The sequence below is a fragment of the Vigna umbellata genome, chromosome 8 (genome assembly GCF_029865625.1).
Source record: "Vigna umbellata cultivar VRB3 chromosome 8, Vumbellata_1.0, whole genome shotgun sequence".
Classification (NCBI taxonomy): domain Eukaryota; kingdom Viridiplantae; phylum Streptophyta; class Magnoliopsida; order Fabales; family Fabaceae; genus Vigna; species Vigna umbellata.
Window position 1 is genome coordinate 25,882,482 of NC_142172.1, and position 20,755 is coordinate 25,903,236.

At 35.2% G+C, this 20,755-nt stretch overlaps 1 protein-coding gene across 1 annotated transcript; it reads right to left on the reverse strand.

The window, feature by feature from the left end:
• Nucleotides 1-2,088: 2,088 nt before the first annotated feature.
• On the reverse strand, nt 2,089-5,521 carry LOC124827020 (protein VAPYRIN-LIKE-like). The gene has a single exon (XM_047299992.2). It carries the CDS (start codon nt 3,667-3,669, stop codon nt 2,263-2,265), a length of 1,407 nt encoding a protein of 468 aa, XP_047155948.2. The 5' UTR covers nt 3,670-5,521; the 3' UTR covers nt 2,089-2,262.
• Nucleotides 5,522-20,755: the final 15,234 nt, after the last annotated feature.

Genomic DNA, 20,755 nt, shown 5'->3' on the forward strand with positions numbered 1-20,755 from the left:
TATTTTGAAAAATAATTAATATGAAATTTGGTGGTTATATAATTAATATATATATATATATATTTCTTCTTCTTTTCTTATTTGTTAGTTTATCTCTTAGTTTTATTAGTGTTCGATTTTAATTGATGTAATCATGATTTGACGAGAGAATGCACGAGATATATACATTATGATATATAAAGATGATAATTAGGTTAACATATTAAATATGTTATATTTAAATCTTATCTAAATATAAAATATTTTAAATAGATTTACAATTATACACTATTTTATTTTTTAAATATTTTAATTTATAATTTATTTATTTCGAAATATTTCTTAAACATATTTAAAATATTTTATATTTAGATAAGATCTAAATATATCACGTTGAATTAACATAATTATCATCTTTATATGTCATAATATATTAAAAATTATGTATATATTTCGTCAATTAAAATCTATAAATGTTTACACTAATAAAACTAAAAATAAATATTTCGAAATAACAATTATACACTATTTTATTTTTTAAAACAAAATAAATAGTTAAACTGTCAATATTATTTTCAAATAGAGGAAGACTTTCTAAATAAAGGATCATATAAAGTAATATTTTATGGTATAACCCGGGTTCTTATAATTAATATATTTATTTGGAAAAATACCATCAACATAGTATTTTTCATTTCCTTAATATCTAATTTTAATTTTTTTAATTTAAATAAAAACTAAAAATAGATTTTATATTTAAATAATTCAAACTTATTTTCACTTAAATAGACGTTAATCAATTTAACATATTTAGGGGACAATAGTTAGTTAAATGTGTAATTTTATTTTTATAACACATCAAAATCTTTAGTTTTTGGACAATACAATAACAAAAAATTCCATAATATATTCTTTCTTGTTGCATATTTAGTATATGGTTATATTACATGTTCTAAATATACACAACAAACATAAATAACCAAAAAAAATGTGTTTTTGAAATATCTACAGGATATATTTATCTCTTTTTCTGTAAAATCATAAGTCATATAAAAATATAATCACAAAATATTACAAAAAATTTCAATAATTATTAAAGAGGTAATAATAAGTATCAATAATCATAAAGTCATTAAATTTATCAATCATAAATATATAATAACTGTCATTAATTTTAAATCTAAAGACTAATAATATTTGGATTGTCTTACAATCTACTTTCTATAATATAATTTAGATGTGAGTATGTTGCTTAAGTGACAACTCACAAACTTGAACGATAAAGTTTTCTCTTAGACGATCCGACATATTTCTTGAGCTTCATTTGAATGTTTGAGCGATGCATTTATGAAAGAGAAAACTGAGCCATCATCAACCAACATTTCATTACTTAAGTTTATAGTAAAGAAAGAATCAACACTCACTCTCTGTGTGCACCAAGCCATCGAGTTTTAGAATCACAAACAAACTCTGATTTTTCAGTATTTGAGTGACTAGCTGTCACTTCAATGATGAGAGTTCCAAAAGGAGAGAAAATTGCGTCTATCTCTTACTCAAATTTCAGGATTGAGTGAGAACCTTTATCACTCAAGTAAAAGAATATACACTTTAACAATTACATGAATGTTTGAGTGATAATGATTTGTACTTGTAATAAAATTCTTTAGACATCGAATAATAAAACTCCAACATATAAGAATCAAACTCAGTTTATACAAAATTCTTTAGACATAGAAGAAAATCTCACCTAATCAACCAAATCCCTAATAAAAAACTAGACCAAATAAGATAACTTTTTTTTGTTAATGAAACTTGTAAAACTCGATAAGACTTTCCAAGCTTCATACTCGGTTGTGTGCCTAATCAGGCCAATGAAACGAAAAAAAGAAATGATCATTTTAGAACTCATGTTTGCAACTTGGTCTTATGTCTGAAATTTGAGCCTTTAAGATCGCTCCCTCAGGGCGTCACCATGATCATTTAAGTTGCTCAAACCATAAAAGGCTTATTCGGCAATGTAGTGATATGGAAATGATATGGTGGGATTAGACTCCCGGATGCATAAATTAAGTGTCAAATGAAATTCTTGTCTAAATACTCAACCCAAAGTAAACATAAAATGAATGATATTACAGTATCAATTTCAGAATAACTGTTGAGATTTCGCTTATCATTATTATTGAATTGGATTTGTACAGCTTCATTTCTCATTTCATCAACCAAGCAATCACCAAGGAAGATTCCACACTACACATAATATATACACAAAACAGAGATTTGGATTCAGTGATACATGAGTGTGTTAGATTTAGAAGGAAGAGAAACCTGATTTTGGAAAGAGTCGAAAAAGTGAAGAGGGTGAGCTGCAAGATAGGGAAAGGATTTGAGATGTGATTGAGAAGCACCATGAGTGATCAAGAAGAGAGCAAGTTGCAAATGCCCTGCCTCAGCAGCACAATGCAGGGGAGTGTAGCCAGCATCATCCACAGTATCAACCTCAGCACCGTGTTCAAGCAGCACCTTCAAGCTCTTTATTCGACCCTTGAATGCAGCCCAATGCAGTGGGGTCCACCCGTTCTGGTCCCTCACGTTCACACTCGCCCCTTCCCCCAAACACCTCTTCACGCCCTGAACATCGTCAACCCTCGCCGCACGCATCAGCGCGTCGCCCAACCCCAGCAAATCCACCAAACGCCTGCGCGCGTCGGACTCTTCACTCTCCGCCGCAACACAAAACGCCGTTCTCCCCTCCCTGTCCTTCACGCACTTCACGTCTGAGCATTCTAACAAACACTCCACGGCCTTCACGTGTCCCTTCCACGCCGCGTAATGGAGCGGGGTCCTCCCCTTACAGTCCACAAGATTAGGGTTTCCTCCCATCGAGACGCAGAACTCGATAACCCTCACGTGCCCCTCCCTCGCCGCCACGTGAATCGGAGTTCTCCCCTCCGAGTCCACCGAATCCACCTCCAACTTCTCGTCACAACGATCCAGCAGAAACTCCATCACGTCGATTCGATCCGTTGCCGCGGCCTCGTGCAGAACTGACTCCACGATTTCGCAACCAGAAGCTTCCAGAAGCTTCACCACGTCGAGGCTCCCCGACCTGATTGCGGGTGGCATGAGGGACTCTGCCGTCGCGGTAGCGTCCGCGCCGGCGTCGAGCAAGTAGGCGACGGCGTCTGCGCTGCCGTTTTCGACGGCGGGTTTAAGCAGTTCCGTGAGCTGCGATCTCGTGCACGCCGATATGGCTTTGGTGAAGAGGTTGTGGGATTGGGGTTTTCGGGAGATGAGGTATTCGGCGACGTGGGGTCCGACTAGGGAGATGGTTAAGACGGCGTCCCGAAAGACGTGAGGGCCGGGTTTGGAGAAGAGGTGGCGGAGATGGTCGACGGTGGCCTTTCCGGTGGGGAGCATGGTGGCTCGGACGGTGATGGCATCGGGGGGGTCGGAAAGATGGGGTTGGTCGGAGGTGTGGGAGAGGTGTAGAGTGTATGATGCGGACGAGAGTGGTGGAATTGTGGAGAAGTGTTTGTTGATGGAGAATAGAGATGGGTTTGTGGTGGTTAGAGACACTGCCACTGACATGGTGTGCATTAGATTTGTTAACTTAAAGGAGGAGCTGCACTTTTGGCCCTTTAAGAACATCACCTCGACTTCCTTTGCTTCTGCTTTCACCAGTCTGTCCATCTTCAATCTGGTTGATTGATGGATTGATTCTGACTTTGAACTTTAAAGGGTGCTTGCTTGAAAGAAGGTGATTGATTCTTTCGCTGTCTATTTAGTCTATGTTTTTGTGAATTAATTAATATATGTGTAGCATGCTTGTTGGTTGGGGTGTGACCGTGACAGGGAAGGTGGGAGACGTTGACCATGACTGCTTGAGACAATGGAGAAGGGTGGAATAGTACTGCGCCGCTTTTGAATGTGTTGAAGCATTTTTAGCCACGACCCGAGACTCAAGAATGTTATTCTTATTCAATTGCATAAGACGCGGACAAGAGTTGCCTGATTTGAAGAATTTGCCAGTAAGATCTACTATTCTGGTTAAAAGTTTTATTCATTTTTTAATGAAAATTTCAATTTCAATAAAAATTTAGATTGCAAATATTTTTAGGAAAGGCCTCAGACTAATTCTGACCAAGTTAGTTGGTGATATGAGTAGGTCTCTGAGGATCATCGGTTTGGGTTTGAACGAGTTACTCAATATCATGTTTGCTGTGTTTAAACGGGTCACTCAATATCATTGTCCGAGTACTTTTGCGAACAAGATACACTTTTAATAAATTGTTTCTTTTAAACTGTACCACTTAGATAGTGGCCTTTGGATAGATAGGGTGTCAGGCAACCCACTTTAGAAACCAAGCATATCGAATGTGCGGGATCTACTACCTAAAAACTTTGTTAGAACAATAATGGTCTCATCATCTATAAATGAAGAGGGAATTTAGCATATATTAGAATTGATTTGGGTTGTTTGTTTCTCAATGATTCAAATGATCGAGTACTAGACTAACAACCAAAAGTCAGTATTCAAGTGTATTTATTTACTGCCAAATATATTTTCTATTATTTAACCTTATTATTGATGCCCTGTACATCTTCTGCACGAGGACTTTCTTTTGGTCTTTGTCAACTAATTAAAGCTTATTGTCAAGGAGTCTATGAGTTTGCAAAGGAGACTTCATTCTTTTTGCACCTCGGTTATAGTGACGCTTTTCCTTCTGATAAGAACACAGCTCATTATGAACGCTATGGTTTGGAGTCCCCCAATAATTTTGAACTTGAACATTTTAGAGCCCATTGTATGATAGGTAAAACTGTTCCTACTTCTGCAAATTCAAACAATGAGGAATCAAACTAGTGCCACTCCATTGGAGGATGATGGTGAGACTTCCACCTTGCAGCGAGTCATGTTAGCCAATGACCTACGATAATTTAACCAAAAAAGCAAAACAAAGAGCAGAGGCAGCCTGACAAGCAGAAGAAGCACACCTTAGGGAAGCATAGGAATCTCGTCTCCATGTAGAAGAAGCTTTGAAGGCTCATGAGCAAACTTATCACACCTTCGCAAGCTGCTAAAAGAGCCAAGGTGGTGACATAAGTGTTTTGTCGAAGAAAGAAATCACATCTAGTCTTTACACTCCTACGACAACCGCACTTTAATACTATGGTCCAAATATTCGAGGGATATTGGCTTGAAACTATGGACATCGGGTTGCCTAATTTGAGTAGTCCAAAATTGTCATTAATTATGGCATATACCATTTTTATGTTGGTTTTAATTTATAATTTTCATTGTTGCCTCTCGGTCTATGTTGAGGGAGGAACCAATAAAGTCAACTAAGCTTGTCCTGATTGATTTTCACCTCAGCATAGACTAAGTAACAGACACTACGAACTAAAAGTGACAAAATGACATTATAATTAGTGAGGATTTTGGACACTATTAGATATATTGTATTTTATGTTAATTAGGGAAACATAGACTTTTGATCTTGTTTGATAGTGGTGGATACGGTTGATATTGGTAGATATTGTTCATATTGCTTTTTAACAATATCTTCTATTTACCATATTTGTGTTTGGTTGCCATATATATGTTAGAAGTGGATTTTAAGCCTAACTCAACCCCACAAAACCGGCTTGTAGGGTGAATTTTGCACCCAGTTATAAACTATGAATTGGCCTTATCTCTAGTTGATGTGAGACTTCCAACACCCTCCCCTCACGCCGAGGTATATATATCTCGAGCGTGGGATTAGACATTTTTAATGGGTGGTCCGATAACGGGTGGAACAATATGCCCAGCAAACAACGAATATCGCTAGGATAGGCTCTAACCATGACTCTGATACCATGTTAGAAGTGGACTTTAAGCCTAACTCAATCCCACAAAACCGGCTTGTAGGGTGAGGTTTGCACCCACTTATAAACTATGAATTGACCTTATCTCTAGTTAATGTGGGACTAAAAACAATATACATGTATTATTCTTCATTATAAATATATTACCCTGTGTGTGTTTTAGACATAAGGGAGATTAATCCTATACCTAGTTTTACTATATTCGATATGGTATCTAGAGCTGAAAGCTTTTAATAGTAAATATTTGAATTTTGAATTCATTGAGAGAGGATTCTATTGGTTCTTATCATATAATAGTGGTTCTTATCGAAGATTGAGATCTTTGTGACGAATCTACATTGACTCATCAATCTGCTAGATTGTGGCGTCTCCATCTTTGTTTTATTTTCAGATTTTTTTCTGTTTTTCTTTTTTATCCTATGGGAGGAATCAAATTCAGAAATGGTCATACTCTTTTTTGGATAGGATCGTATCATCTGGGCAACGATCAATAATGCTAAAGTTGTCTCCTTCTCTTTCAGGATATGTGCTTGTTGCCTTCAAACCTTGGTGTTTTAGGGATTTTCTCTCTCTTCTTCCATGGCGTCTTCCGATATCTCTTTTGCCATTAGTGTGTCTGACCCGTTTGTCTTTACTAACTATGTTAATGTGTACTTGTTTATTGATAAGTTAGATGACAATAATTATGTCACTTGAGTGTCAAACATTAAACTTTGGCTTGAGAGTCAGAGACATCTTAATCATCTTACTCAAAAAGTGACTGATATTGCTCTCGGTGATTTTTCTCGTTGGAAGATAATTGATGCTCAATTATGTATGGTTTTCAAGAATACCATCCAATCTTCTTTAAAACCAATGATACTTAATGTCTTTATGGTGTTTGTCACACGATCTTTTCAATGTTGTTGTTCCTCGAAATCAAGACTCTGACTAATTATTTGTGTAAGATCCATGCTCTTTTTCATGAATTTAATGATGTTTTACCTTTTGCCTCTACTCCAGCTCAAGAAATAGAACAATGATCGAAGTTCTTCATGTAGGATTTACATAGACTTGTTGATCAATATTCCCATGTTTGTGATTAGATTTTGGGTTCCCTTGTTATAGCCATGGTTATCAAACTCGCGATTCAACTCGTAGAGTCATCCGAGTTTACATTCCCACACTCATATCGAGTTAACTCGGTAGTAAACTTGTTTTTGGAGTAAACTTGTTAAACTCGTTGTGAACTCGACTAAACTCGTGATCTAGGAAACGAGTTGGTGAGGCCATGTGACTTTTCTTCATATCTAGAAAGACAACAAAGATTATAGTTTCCTATGTGATATTAGCTCGACGTTCTTCTCCTCTATTGTGACTCGTGATAAGGGTTCCAACTCTCTGCATTGTCACTCTTGCGACTCGTCACGTGATCGTTGATGCAGTGTAGTTCTGTTATGGTTATTCTCCGTTGATCGTGATAAGGGTTCCAACTCTCTAATAGTAACAATAATATTTCATTAAAAAATTTAAAAAGTTATTTATAAAATCATATAACAATAAAATATTATATTATTTATAAATATTTTAATATTTTTTATATAAAGTAAACTCTTATGAGTTTACGATTTGAGTTTAGATTTGAGTTTACCATTCTCTCATGAGTTTACGTAAACTCTCGAGTTTAACAACTTTGTTTATACCCAAACTTACTTTTACTTGTTCCACCCTTTTGTGTGTGCCAAGTAAACCTATCAACGATACACTTGTTTCTATTGATGATTCCTCTATTTTGGCATGTCAACGTGATGATCGCAATCGCTCTCGCAAGCCAGGAAAAGGGTGTCACAAGTGTGACCATTGTGGCATGCTAAGCCATAAGATTGACAAGTGTTATGCATTACATGGTCGTCCTCCTTGCTCTATTGCTGTTGCTTAGACTGATTCCCCTCACAATCATCTACTATTGATCCTCCATCTGGTACTGTCGATTAATCTGCTATCTTCAATTAATTTCTTAAATGGTGTGAGGATCGTCAACCCTTTAGTTCCACTGCATCTGTTGCACGCACATGTACATCTTTTGTTGGTCTAACTCAATCTTTATCTATTGGTCCTCAAGTTCTCGACTCAGGAGCCATAAATCATATTGGTAACAAATCTTTGTTTTCTTCTTTATCCTCTCCAAATAATTTACCCTTTGTTACAGTGGCTAATGGGTCTAGGGTTTTAGCTCATGGTGTCAGGACTGCTAACCTTTTTCCATTTGTATCCATTGATAACGTTCTTTACGTTCCTTGGTCTTCTTTTAACTTATTAGCCATCTAACTCGTTTGCTTCATTGTGTTATGTTTTTTACCAAAACTTCTATTTGTTTACAGGATTGGAATTCGAGACAGGTGATTGGCACCGAGTGTAAATCTCATGATCTTTATCATCTTTACCTTTCTACACATGTTGGCACAGTTATGGAGTTTCCATCTCTCCTTCGTGCTTAGCTAGGTCATCTTAGTCTGACCAAATTATAACAACTCGTTCCCAGCTTTTCCAAATTGTCTAGTTTGGTGTGTGAGTCGTGTCAATTAGGAAAACATAGTGATAGTTCCTTTCCTAGTAGTGTCTCACAACATCCTTCGACCCCTTTTGCTTTAATTCACTCTAACATTTGGGTCCTAGTCATGTTAAGTCTAATTTAGGTTTTCAATATTTTGTTACTTTTATGATTCCAAATGTATTTGGTTATTTTTAATGAAAAATCGTTCTCATTTATTTTATATCTTTCAAACTTTTTATAATGAAATTAAAACTCAGTTTAATATTTCTATTCAAACTTTACGAAGTAATAATGAGTGTGAATATCTTTCAAATTCTTTTAAACAATTTATGGCTTCTCATGGCATTCTCCATCAAACTTCATTTGTTTATAGATCTTAACAAATTGAAAGGGCATTTAGGAACAAAAATGGTAGATTTAAGATTTAGGAAAATGGAAAGTGAAACTTGATCAACTCCCTTTGAGGAAGTTTTAGAGCCATTTGCCAAGGTTATGAAATGATGGTTTCTTTGAAAAGAAAGGGATGAGAACAAAGAAGCATTACCAGAAATGTGATCACAATCACATGATGTACTTGGATAGCTTTCATGGATTGCAAGTTGTTGATGTACTTGGAGTTTCAGGTGTTTGTGCCAAGCTATTGAACTTTAACTTTAGATACTCGTGATATTCATTCTCAATGAATTTGGAGTCAGATGTTTCAAACTTAGAGACATTGGCTGTCTTCAAGGGAAAACCATGTAGAGAGTAACAATTTTCTTGGGTGTGACCTATCCTTCTACATTTTGTGCACTGAGGATGCCCTCGACCTCCACGTCCTCCTCTTCCTCACGTGGAAACCATGACAAATGGTTCTTCTAGTTCATGAGCTTCCTTAGATTGAGGCATTGAGACTTGAAGAAGGCGTGTTGTCAAGCAATCCATGGAAGGGACCTTAGTCCAGAGTTGATCTCTCACAAGATTAAAGTCTAGATGCAAAGCACAAAGGATCAACACCATATAATATTTGTCCAGTTTCTTCTTGATTTCCTCCAAAAATTTGACTTCCAAGACCATCTTTAGTTATTCCAAAGCTGATTAGGCTTCAGTCATGAACACACCATATCATGGTTAGTCATTTTGAGAGATGCAAGCTTGTTTACAGAGTCATAGAGGTGTTGGATATCATTGGAGTATCATGTTTAGCAAGCTCTAAGGGATATCAGAAGTCTTGGTTACATATATTGTCACAATAGGGCACACAGTTAGAAATCTGCTTGTTTTCACTATTAATCTTTTTCAACAAGCCCATGGCTCCAGTCTTGCTTATTGTGGTCAATGTGTCCTTGGCCAAAGAATCACATTTTAACACATGCAGCCTACAATAGATAATTTTGTCCATTTAGTTTCTCGGAAGAGTGGACATTTACATAAATCAATCTCAATCAATATGATGGATGTTGGGTTTTCAACAAACACTCCCTAAGACAACTATAATGTTCATTTTGGGCAGAAGACAATGTCCTGACCTGAAAACCTTGCGTGAGTACAACGGGATCTTGATCTGGTTTGAGATAAACACTCTAGGTGGAGATTCTTCCAAAGTCAACCTTGCTACGTGTTGTTGAGTTAGCTTCTAGTGGGAGTCATTTTTTATATATGTGTTAGAACACAAGAAACATAGACATCCCTACAACACAACGACAACAAGGAGGAGGGGTTCAAACAAATCGAAAGGATTTGGTGTACCTAGGATTTAGAGACAAAATATGGAAATGTTTGCCCAAGTAAAAAGTGATAAAAGAAACAAGTAGAAACCCTTTTGAAGAAGTGAAGTAATCTCTTTTTTCACACAAGTTTGAGCCTCATTAAGTTGTTTTTTGTGTCTTAAACCTCTCCAAGCATTACAAAATATTTGCGAATCACAGTTTGTCATATGTACATGTGTAAAACCATTTGCAGTGAACGATGTGACATTTCCTTTCCCATCACGCCACAACTAACGACCTTGTGTCCCGTTACAATGAATCTTCTAGAACTAATCTCCCACCATTTCGCTCCCTTAGACAAATTTTGACTAGGTTAGTTGGAGCCTATCCAGTCTCCTCAAATTTGCTCAAGAATGAGGGTTTGTTACCCTTAGGAAAACTCTTGGACAATTTCCCAGTAGGTAGTCAAATTCAATCTGTCACCTAGGCTCTATATTGAGGGTTTGTGAACACTCAGGAAAACTCTCTGACAAATTGTAACTAGGTTAGTCGACACCTGTCAATTATAAGTCAATCTTTCAGGCTCGTTGATTGTTTTTGAGATAGTCACTCAAAACCAGTTTACAAACTACACAAACTCTTGATAAATTGGAACTGTTTTCTATTAGACCAGTTCATCTTGATTCTGGACCCTCGATAGTTAAGGTGTGAGCCAACTGTCTTGGAAACCAAACATATCGAACATGCGAATTCCACTACCTAAAAAATTGCTTAGATACCAACATCTATAAATAAATGGAAAATTAACATAATAGGTCATTGTGAATTATCTGATCTGAAGTTGTACTGGTAGTTATTTGGTCTTCACGAGGGATATTCACATGAAATTCAAGAGAATTCGGATAATATCTCTCACGATCAAGCAAATCCTTATTTACCATTAAATGCTAATTACGGAGTGAATATGAACTATTAATGGGTTTCTTATTCTTGTCATCGTTTTAATAATATTTTATTAAGACAATAAAATCAATATAATAAAACTATATTTTTAGGGAAATTAGGAGTGACAAATTCCTTATTATTGTGACTTAATTACACACCCAAGAAAAGAAAACTTTGTTTTAAATATAGGAGATTCCAGACCCAAGATGTTCAAGACACTAATATTGAATGTTCTGACTTAAAGGGTTTCCTAAGTTCTTAGCTAGAACACATTCAGTTTTTCAAAACGTTGGACATGGGTGAGGAGGAGAAAAATAAAGCTCTTGACTTGTTGGATTGGATTGTCATATACTAGTACTGTGTCCTCTGAAATTGAAAACAGGGCATCTGTGTTAACCGTCAAACGATATTCTCTACAGATACAGTTTTTGGCCGTACGTGAACGCAACTACCAACTTGATTAGTAGTTAATAGAATAATGCAATGGTTCCAACCTCAAGGATCTTATTTTTTTTCTTCTTAATACAATGACGTCATTGTCAGCAGCCTTGTGTCAATTCTTTTTATTATTTTCAATTATATAAAAAATTAGTGCCCCTATGGACTATTCGAGAATTTCCTCCGACGTGATGCAAGTTTTTTTCTTATGATAATTAGGTCTCAAAAATGAATTCCCACGAATATTGCCAATGAAAAGGCATCTCTTTTAAACAGTTGACCCGGCAGTCCAAAGGATTTGATTTTATAAAGTCTATTAACCTTGCTTGGTGAAGCATAATTTGTGGTTTCATTTCTATTTTGATGAGCATCTTATTATTAAAAACCTTTCTTTCTGTTTATTAAATATAATCTTGGAAATGCACAAAAGCACAGATATTTGTATTTATTCTCACTTTGTGAAGCTCTTAAATTTGGACTAACTACGGCTTGAGTTTAACCTTGGGTTTTCGCCGATCATAGATGTTGATATGTTTATATACTATACTGTCAACACTCAGGAAATCAACTTGTTTACATGTCTGTTGTAATGGTCCTACGGGTTGAACAATAGAAGCCCTTATAAAGTTTTTCATGGCACGAAACCTGACATTTCTTACTTGAAAGTTTTCGGATGTATCATTTATATGCATGTAAATGAAAATAAACGAAGCAAGCTTGACCCTCGCTCACGTAAATGTATCTTTCTGGGATATAAAATTGATACTAAAGGCTGCATAGTCTTAGATGTCAAAACTAGAGAAATCATGATATCTCGTAATGTTGCCTTCAACGAGTTTAGCTTTATTGGTCTCTACTTTCCTATCAAAAAGGATGATGATCAAGAAGAGGAAGAGGATCATAACGCTCTCTTAGATCCTTTTCCTTATCAGCAAACCAGGACAGACGTAGAAGAGAATAATGTTGTTGACACCAATGTTGAAGCACAAGATCTTAGAAGATCTAACAGAAAACACAAGTTACCAATCTATCTGCAAGACTATGACCATCAAATTCACGAAACCTCATCTTCCAAAGACAGGAAGATCAAGTATCCCTTAAACTCTGTGATATCCTATAAAATGTTATCTTCCAATCACTTACATTTTTCTCTTTCCATATCCTCACAAACGGAACCAAGAAACTATGAGGAAGTTGTTTTATTCCCAGAATGGAAAGAGGCCATGCAGGCTGAACTTAAGGCACTTCAAAGCAACAACATGTGGACTATAGTTGATTTACCTCCCAACAAGAAACCAATCGGATGTAAATGGGTCTATAAATCAAATATAGAGCCAATGGAGAGGTTGAAAGGCACAAAACAAGGCCAGTAGTGAAATGATATACATAACAAAAGGGAATTGACTATCAAGAAACCTACTCACTTGTGGCAAAATTCACTTGGTTCGTGTTCTCTTAGCACTCACTGTTGTAAAAGGTTGGCATCTTGAACAATTTGATGTCAACAATGCATTTTCGCACGGTGATTTAAACGAGGAAATGTATATGAGCTTGCCACAAGGTCTTCTTCATTTCAAAGCAAATCATGTTTGCCGTTTGAACAAATCCTTATGAGTTAAAACAAACTATTAGACAGTGGTTTGCTAAATCGAACTCCTTTTTACAACATATAGGTTTTGTTCAGACCAACTCTGATCACTCTCTTTTCATTAGAAACACTAATACCACTTTTTCTTGCATTACTTGTTTATGTGGATGATATTCTCCTCATTGGTGATATCATGCATGAGATCATATATCAAGGATTTTCTTCATAAGACTTTCAAAATGAAAGTTCCAGGAAAGGCTAAATATTTCCTTGGTCTTGAGATAGCTAGATCACATTGAGGCGTTCATCTTTGCTAAAGAAAATATTCCTTGGACTTGCTTGCTAATACAGGTATCACAACGTCTAAACCAAGCATTACTCCTATAGCAAAAAAACGAGAAGAATATGTTCCAAGAAGAACTTGATGTGCAAGACGTGGAAAGCTACAGAAGAATGATAGGGAAGACATGGCTATCTCTTGAAGAACCATATCATATATGAACATGACTAAGTAACCAATCCATTTGCAATTTTTCTCCGTTATTTTCGGACACGAGTTGAAATTAGCATTCAGTAGTTTGAAGGGATAACTAGATATGCAAGTGATTGGTGTGAAATTTTTTTTATTCGACAGATGATTTTTATAGTTGTTAAGTGTTAAACCGTTTCTAATGACTCACTTCATTGTCTCTAGGTGCCAAACCCTTTCACTTTATTGTCGTTTCTACAGAATTTGCCTGTTTACAACTTTATACATTCTTTTGTTCTTCTCTCTATATATAAACATTCTTTTTTAATACACCTGGCCAAAGGACCATGATATTTTAACAACTTTTTTTAACAACTTTTTGACAACAGACTATGTGTCACTATTTTATTGGTCTGAAATGGACCAATCACAAGTTACCACATAAGTTGTTGTAAAAAAGTTGTCAAAAAAAGTTGTTAAAAAAATATTTTCTTTGAAGTAGTTATGTTTCCTTTAAAATAATTATGAACAAATTTGCAAATCCCAATGATATGTTTCATCTAAATGAAATGGAAACTGTATGAACCTAATTTTATAATTAGTGTTTCGCCAATAATGTTATTTTTCCAAATATTGAACTATTTATTTTAGGATTAAATATGTTTTTAGTCCTTAAACTATCAAGCGATTTTAGTTTCAGTCTCTCTTTCAAACTATAGTACACTTTGATCCTTATCCTTAAGGAAACTATAATTTTTCGTCCTAAAAAACTAGTAGCGTTAAATTTAACATGATGTGGCTAACGGAATGCTACGTGTACATTTAAAAATTTGGACTCTTTTCACAGCAACGACCATCTCTTCTTTTTATTCTTCGTCATCAACGACCAAGCTACATTTCAACTTCCTCTCTCTTCCTCTTTCTCTCCTATTAAAAGGTATCGCATTTGCTTCTCTCATCTTAAAAACATTTCCATCACATTACCTCCAACCATAAACACACACACCTCTTCAAAACCCCATTCATTCATCTGCAACCAAAACCCTAAACTGTGCCATGCACCCTCACTCCTCCTACACCTTCGATTCCCTCTCCAAATCGTAGAACTATCCTCCACCATCTAATCTGCCAACAACCCTTCCCAAATAGCATCTGCCTGCGCCTTCCCAACCCTAATCTCCAAGCTCTTCGACTTTGACGACCCCGCTTCCGCCAATGCCTGGATCCAACACCGTCACTCCCACGACCTCGCCCCAAACCTCTTCTCCCTACTCTCCCCCAACACTCTTGCCTTTGTCATTGCCGCTGTCGACCGCCTCTCCCTCGTTAAATACGTCTTCCCCACCGAACGACTCCCTCAATGGACCCACTCCCTTCACCAGTAATTGTAGAATTGTGATTAATAGGATAGTAGGAATATTGTGATATGATGATAGAGGAATGAAGCTAATAATCAATATTTTTGACCTGTTATTGCCCCCTTGCTTATCTGTAACAATATAAAAGAAAAATAATTAATTTTCCAAATTACTTTCTGAACTAGGATGCTCTATTATAAAGATGTTGCAGCTAGACAACAAAACTTGAATGTGCACCTCAGATTTCAAATCTATAGAGTTACATGGCTGTGAGTGCATTAAACAGAGTAATATATTAATACGTAGGTGTCAAAACAAGGTCAGAAAGTAGCAACGAAAGCAATTCACAAAGGAACCCATATTCATAATGTTGAAGTGTTATTTCTTATGTGTGAGATTTTGCATTAAGCTGGAAGTGGTGGTTCTCTTCTCTCATTAAAGTTAAAGTGATTGATTTTTGAATGCATGCTCACATCAAAATGCGTGATATCAACTTTAAAGTCACAAAATTGGTCTTCATATCGGTGCAGACTCAAGCTTTCATATTCTTTCTCTTAGATATGTTTTTGAATGCTTTTGGCTAAACAAAACCAAGCCACGTAGATAACTCTTTCTCCCTTACTTTTTTTTTTAAAAAGAATGAAACATAGTGTAGTAATATGTTTCTGGTCCTGACAGTGAACGTAGCCCTGACAGGTCTGCAATACCTCAACACTTCCAAAGCAGCAGTTTTCACAAGGCAATGATGGAACGTGGTGGATGGGGTGATACTGATAGCAATAAGAGCTCTAACAGAGATAGAAGCCAGAGTGGGGATTAGGATTTTTGCCGAAGAACTCGATCGCTTCGAAGCCGCGGAGAAAGTGATTCTTGTCGACGCATCCCTCTCTGACGAGCCTTCGTGCCAATCCACTTCTCTCTTCAACCCTCCTAACAATCCCGCTGAGTACTTTTCCACGGTTGATGAGATCATCCACTGGATGGAGCATTTTTTTTATCACGCCACCCTCCTCCGCCGAGAGACGCATAGGGCCCGCCATTGTGGACCGGGTAAAGAATGCAATTCAACTTGCGATGTCGCGACTAGAGGACAAGATGTGACACGTGCTGATTTGCATCACGATCCCACTTGACACCGTGAGCCGTTATGGTTTGATAAGGAGGGTTTCGCTCTCGTTCTACTCGCACGACGACGCCATCGACGATACCCTAAAGAGCTTCGGTGAGGTCGACTCGAGTCGCTTCCACAAGCGAGACGCTCTAGATGAGTGTTTAGTCATTCTGGGTGTTGAGCGCCTGAGTATTGAAGAGGTTCAGAGGGAGAGAAGCATGATTGACTCAGTGTCTGGCGTGGTTTAGGGTTTTGGTTGCAGATGAATTAATGGGGTTTTGAAGAGGTGTGTGTGTTTATGGTTGAAGGTAATGTGATGGAAATGTTTTTAAGATGAGAGAAGCAAATGTGATGCCTTTTAATAAGAGAGAGGAAGATAAAGGAAGTTGAAATGCAGCTTGGTCATTGGTGACGAAGAATAAAAAGAAGAGTTGGTCGTTGTTGTAGAAAGAGTCCAAATGTTTAAGTGTACACGTAACATTCCGTTAGCCACATCATGTTAAATTTAACGTTGTTAGTTTTCGAGGACGAAAAATTATAGTTTCCTTAAAGACAAGGATCAAAGTGTACTATAGTTTGAAAGAGAGACTAAAACTAAAATCGCTTGATAGTTTAGGAACTAGAAACATATTTAACCCTTTATTTTAAAACATCTAGCATCTGAGTGAATCTCACTCACACGTTTTCTCATTGAAAAATTTGGCCAATTAATGAACTTTGGTTAATAAAGTAGTAGCAAGGACGCGAGAATCTCGGTTTTATTGTCATATCAGTCATTGATTAATTTTTTTTTCTAGGCCTCGATTGTTTAACCTTACGGGGTTGTAATTGAAATGTTATTCCCACACATCACTCGAAATATATCTGGTATTTCTTTTTATATTTTCGGAATTTTAAGAATTTTGAAAGTAAAAGAAAAATAAAAATAAAAATAGAATGGAAGTTGGAGTGTAGTTAAATAGTAATTTTCATGTGAAATATCTTTTTACCACATTAACATGGAATAAAAGATATTCAAAATAACGGACCTTTTCCAAAAGTAAAAAGTATTTAGAAATACTTTTTCATAACATCTTAAGAAACTTAAATATTACACAATTTTCATCCCAAAATGTCATACATTCAATGAGATATGTTTATCTAAAAGTTTTTTTAGAATCATGAATTAAGGTATACATGAGGTTAATACCTATTTCAGCTAAACTTTGGGCTAATACCTATTCTAACTAAACTTTAGAAAAATAAATTTATGTTTTTTTAATATATTGCTTTATTTTTCATTTTTATTTAATGTGTGATTGAAATTTACTTGAATTCCTAACAATGTGTAGAAGAGATTTATATTTGAAGGAGAATTTGTTAGGAATCCAAGTGTGTGTTTCAATCTCACATTGAATAAAAATGAAAAAATTGAATAATATATAAAGAAAATCGACAAACTTATTGTCTTAAAATTTTGAGTTAAATGTTGTGTCATAAACTTTTATATGGTTTGACTCATGTTTTAATGATGTTAAATATTCATTGTGAATCATCCCTTGAAATATCTAACAATGCTTCATACTTTTTTGTGTAAACAACATGAGGAGAATACTTTGGATATTCTTTTTGTTGTTGTTAAACTACTATGGTTTATGCTTTAACAAGATTTTTTAGGTATGAGTTTACTATCTCCTTGTGATACTACACTATTTCTTAAGACCACAAGTAACCCTATGATTCAAGATATTCGATAATAGATGTTACATATAATATTTGGAGAGTGAATCAATCATATATTATTTAATGGCACATCAAATTATCAAGTAATTCTTCTTAAAAAAGTATGAATAATAACTTTATTGACTTAACTACTATTTTGAAGTTTTTTGATATCTTACAAGATCTCAATTGTTTAAAGTTGGTTATGTTAAAACCAACACTAATGAAACTACTAAAATGTATTTGCATCATATTGTTTATGGCACTATTTTAGAGGAACTTGTGAACATTACATTGATAATTTCTATCTTTGTCTTGGTATTGAAAATCCTTTTATGTGAAGCATGTGATTTTTATTTTAGCAATTGGTAACTATAGACGGTTGTGGTTAAAAAGTAACCCTACCTTGGTTAATCAAGATTTTTCCTTTCCTCGTTGTGTATCTTGGAATCTTTAAGGAATATGGATGAAATGAATTAAAAATTATGATGATATCAACTTTAAGATTTCTCACATTTATTGAAAAAGAAATTGTTGTGTCAATATTCTAACTAATATTGAGATTGATAATAAACTATATTTTAAGTTGCTTAGGTCATTATCTTATTATTAGTTTAGATTTCTTTTTCCATCTTAAGCATCAATTTTCTAATTTTTGATTTGGTTTAGTTATATCATTTGTGGGACAATGGCTCTTTGTTTTTTAAAAAGAGTTTGATTTGGTTGTTGTGCTTTTGTATATGATCCTATCTTGGTTTATCAATATTTTTCGCCTCCATGTGTACATTGGGCTCTTTGAGAAAGATGGACGAACAACATTAAAAATTGTGATGATATAGATTTTAAGATCTCTCATATTTATCTTAAAGATAATCATTATGATAATATTTTAACTAATCTTGAGATAATAAACTATATTTGAAATGGTTTAGTATCATTGTCTTATTATTAGTTTAGATTATTATTTTGGTAGTAAGTAAGAACTCTCTAATTTTTGTTTTGGTTTAGTTATATCGTTTATAGGACAATGGTTGTTTGTTGTTTTAGCATAGGTTTGAGTTTTTCCCTATGCTTTTGTATATGATTTTAGTTAGACTAGGTTATGATTCTAATAATTAGAATCAATATCCTTGATATTATGCCATGACTTGATTATCTATAATGTATAGTTATCGTTATAGTTATGGTGATAAATTATTTCCTTATGTTGTTCATTGTAATGAATGTTAGCTTTATTATAGGATTACAATTCTATTGCAATGTGTGTGTGTAATAAACACACAATTTATTATATGAATAATCAAGTCAAGTTTTTACACTTTTCTCTTTCTTAGTGTTAGAGCTTTAAAGGTTGAAAGCTCTGGATCTAATCTTGTCTTATGAAACCAACATAAATAAATAAAATTGACCAACCCATAACGGTCTCTGTCAAGCCGGATAGAGATAATTATCTCCTATAAAGATCACTAGTTCTTTCATTGATTAGAGGTTGCAAACTTGATGTACATGAACAAAAGAATGTCCAGAATAATGTCATAGGTTATGAATAACTATTAGTTAAAAAATAATTGTGGAATTATGATAAAATATATGAAGTTATTAGTTAAAAAATAATTGTGGAATTATGATAAAATATATGAAGTTGAAATCTTAAGAAAAATTTATAAAGTTTATATCTCATGGTTAATTTTAACCATAGTACAGAAGGGCATTTTATCTAGAAAAAATATATTTTTTTTAATTTTAAAGTTATTTAAATCAAAGTTGACAAAAGGATCTTTCTAAAAAAAACTAAAAGTACTTAAATTATTGTTTTTACGAACTTAAGTTTTAAAATTTATGTGGGGTAATTTGTTTTTATAATTTTCTTAAGGTTTAATACCTCTTTCGGTCCCTCGAAAGGGGGCAAAAGTTCAATGTGGTCCTACCTTTTTTTAGAAGTTCAATGTGGTCCCAACTTTTGTAAAAAGTGTGCAATCAAGTCCTTTTTGGAAACGGCGTTGAGTTTTTAACGGAGCAGCTGACAGGGTGGATTGAAGTTAGCTACGTGGCTGTGTGTGGGTAATACGTGGCTGTGAGAGGGTCATACGTGGCTGTGAGAGGGTAAATGTGAGAATATTACTGAGGTTAAGAAATTAGATGTTAGGGTTTGAGTTGCAGAGAAATTGGTAATTTGGGATTTATCATCGTGGAGGAAGTGTGTTGAAATCTGAAGCGCGAATTGGATACCGGAAATCTGAAGCTCAAATTGGAAACCGCAAATCAGGTTAGGGTTTATGTTTGATAATTTTATGACATGTAGTTGTTGTATATGTTATCACTGTTGTCGCTTTATAAGGGGTTTAAGTAGGGGTGAAAAGTTGTCTTGTTTTGATGGTTCATAGTGGTCCCATAGATATTAGTTTAACTTAAATTAGTGGTCCCCGTTTGCATTTGCAGGGTTGGGGTAGGGATGGGTGAAGACATGTTTCAGGTTGTGGTCCATCACGGTGGGACCTTGATCAAAGAAGTCCCCTTTAAGTATATGGACGGGGAGATAGTTTATTCGGACGTAGATCCCGATAAATGGTGTTATTTTGGAGTATTAGGTTCACTTAAAGATCTGGGTTACATGGAAGTAAAAGAATTATATTACAATATCCAACATGTTTTACATAAGCTTGATGATGATAAAGGAGCTATGAACATGATGAAGGTGGCTAATTATTTGGGGAAAGTGAACCTGTATGTTGTGCATGGGGTGGACGAACCAACTATTGTAGAAAATGATGACAATGAGATTTTGTACCTATGTGAAGGTCCAGCAGACAGTGGTGAGGGTAGTGACGTTGGAGGAGAAGCACATGTTGAGGGTGACAAGGAGGATGCAGACAGTGGTGAACAGTTTTAAAGCAAATGGGGGACTCATTTCAGCATTTTTAAAACATCAGGGGACTGATTTCAACATTGTTAAAACATCAGGGGGACTGATTAGAACATTAATCACTGAAATTAACTCATTAAAATAGTCAATACGTAATACATTGAATTGCTTAATTGATCTTACACCTTTCAAAATATAGGATGTTACAATCTAA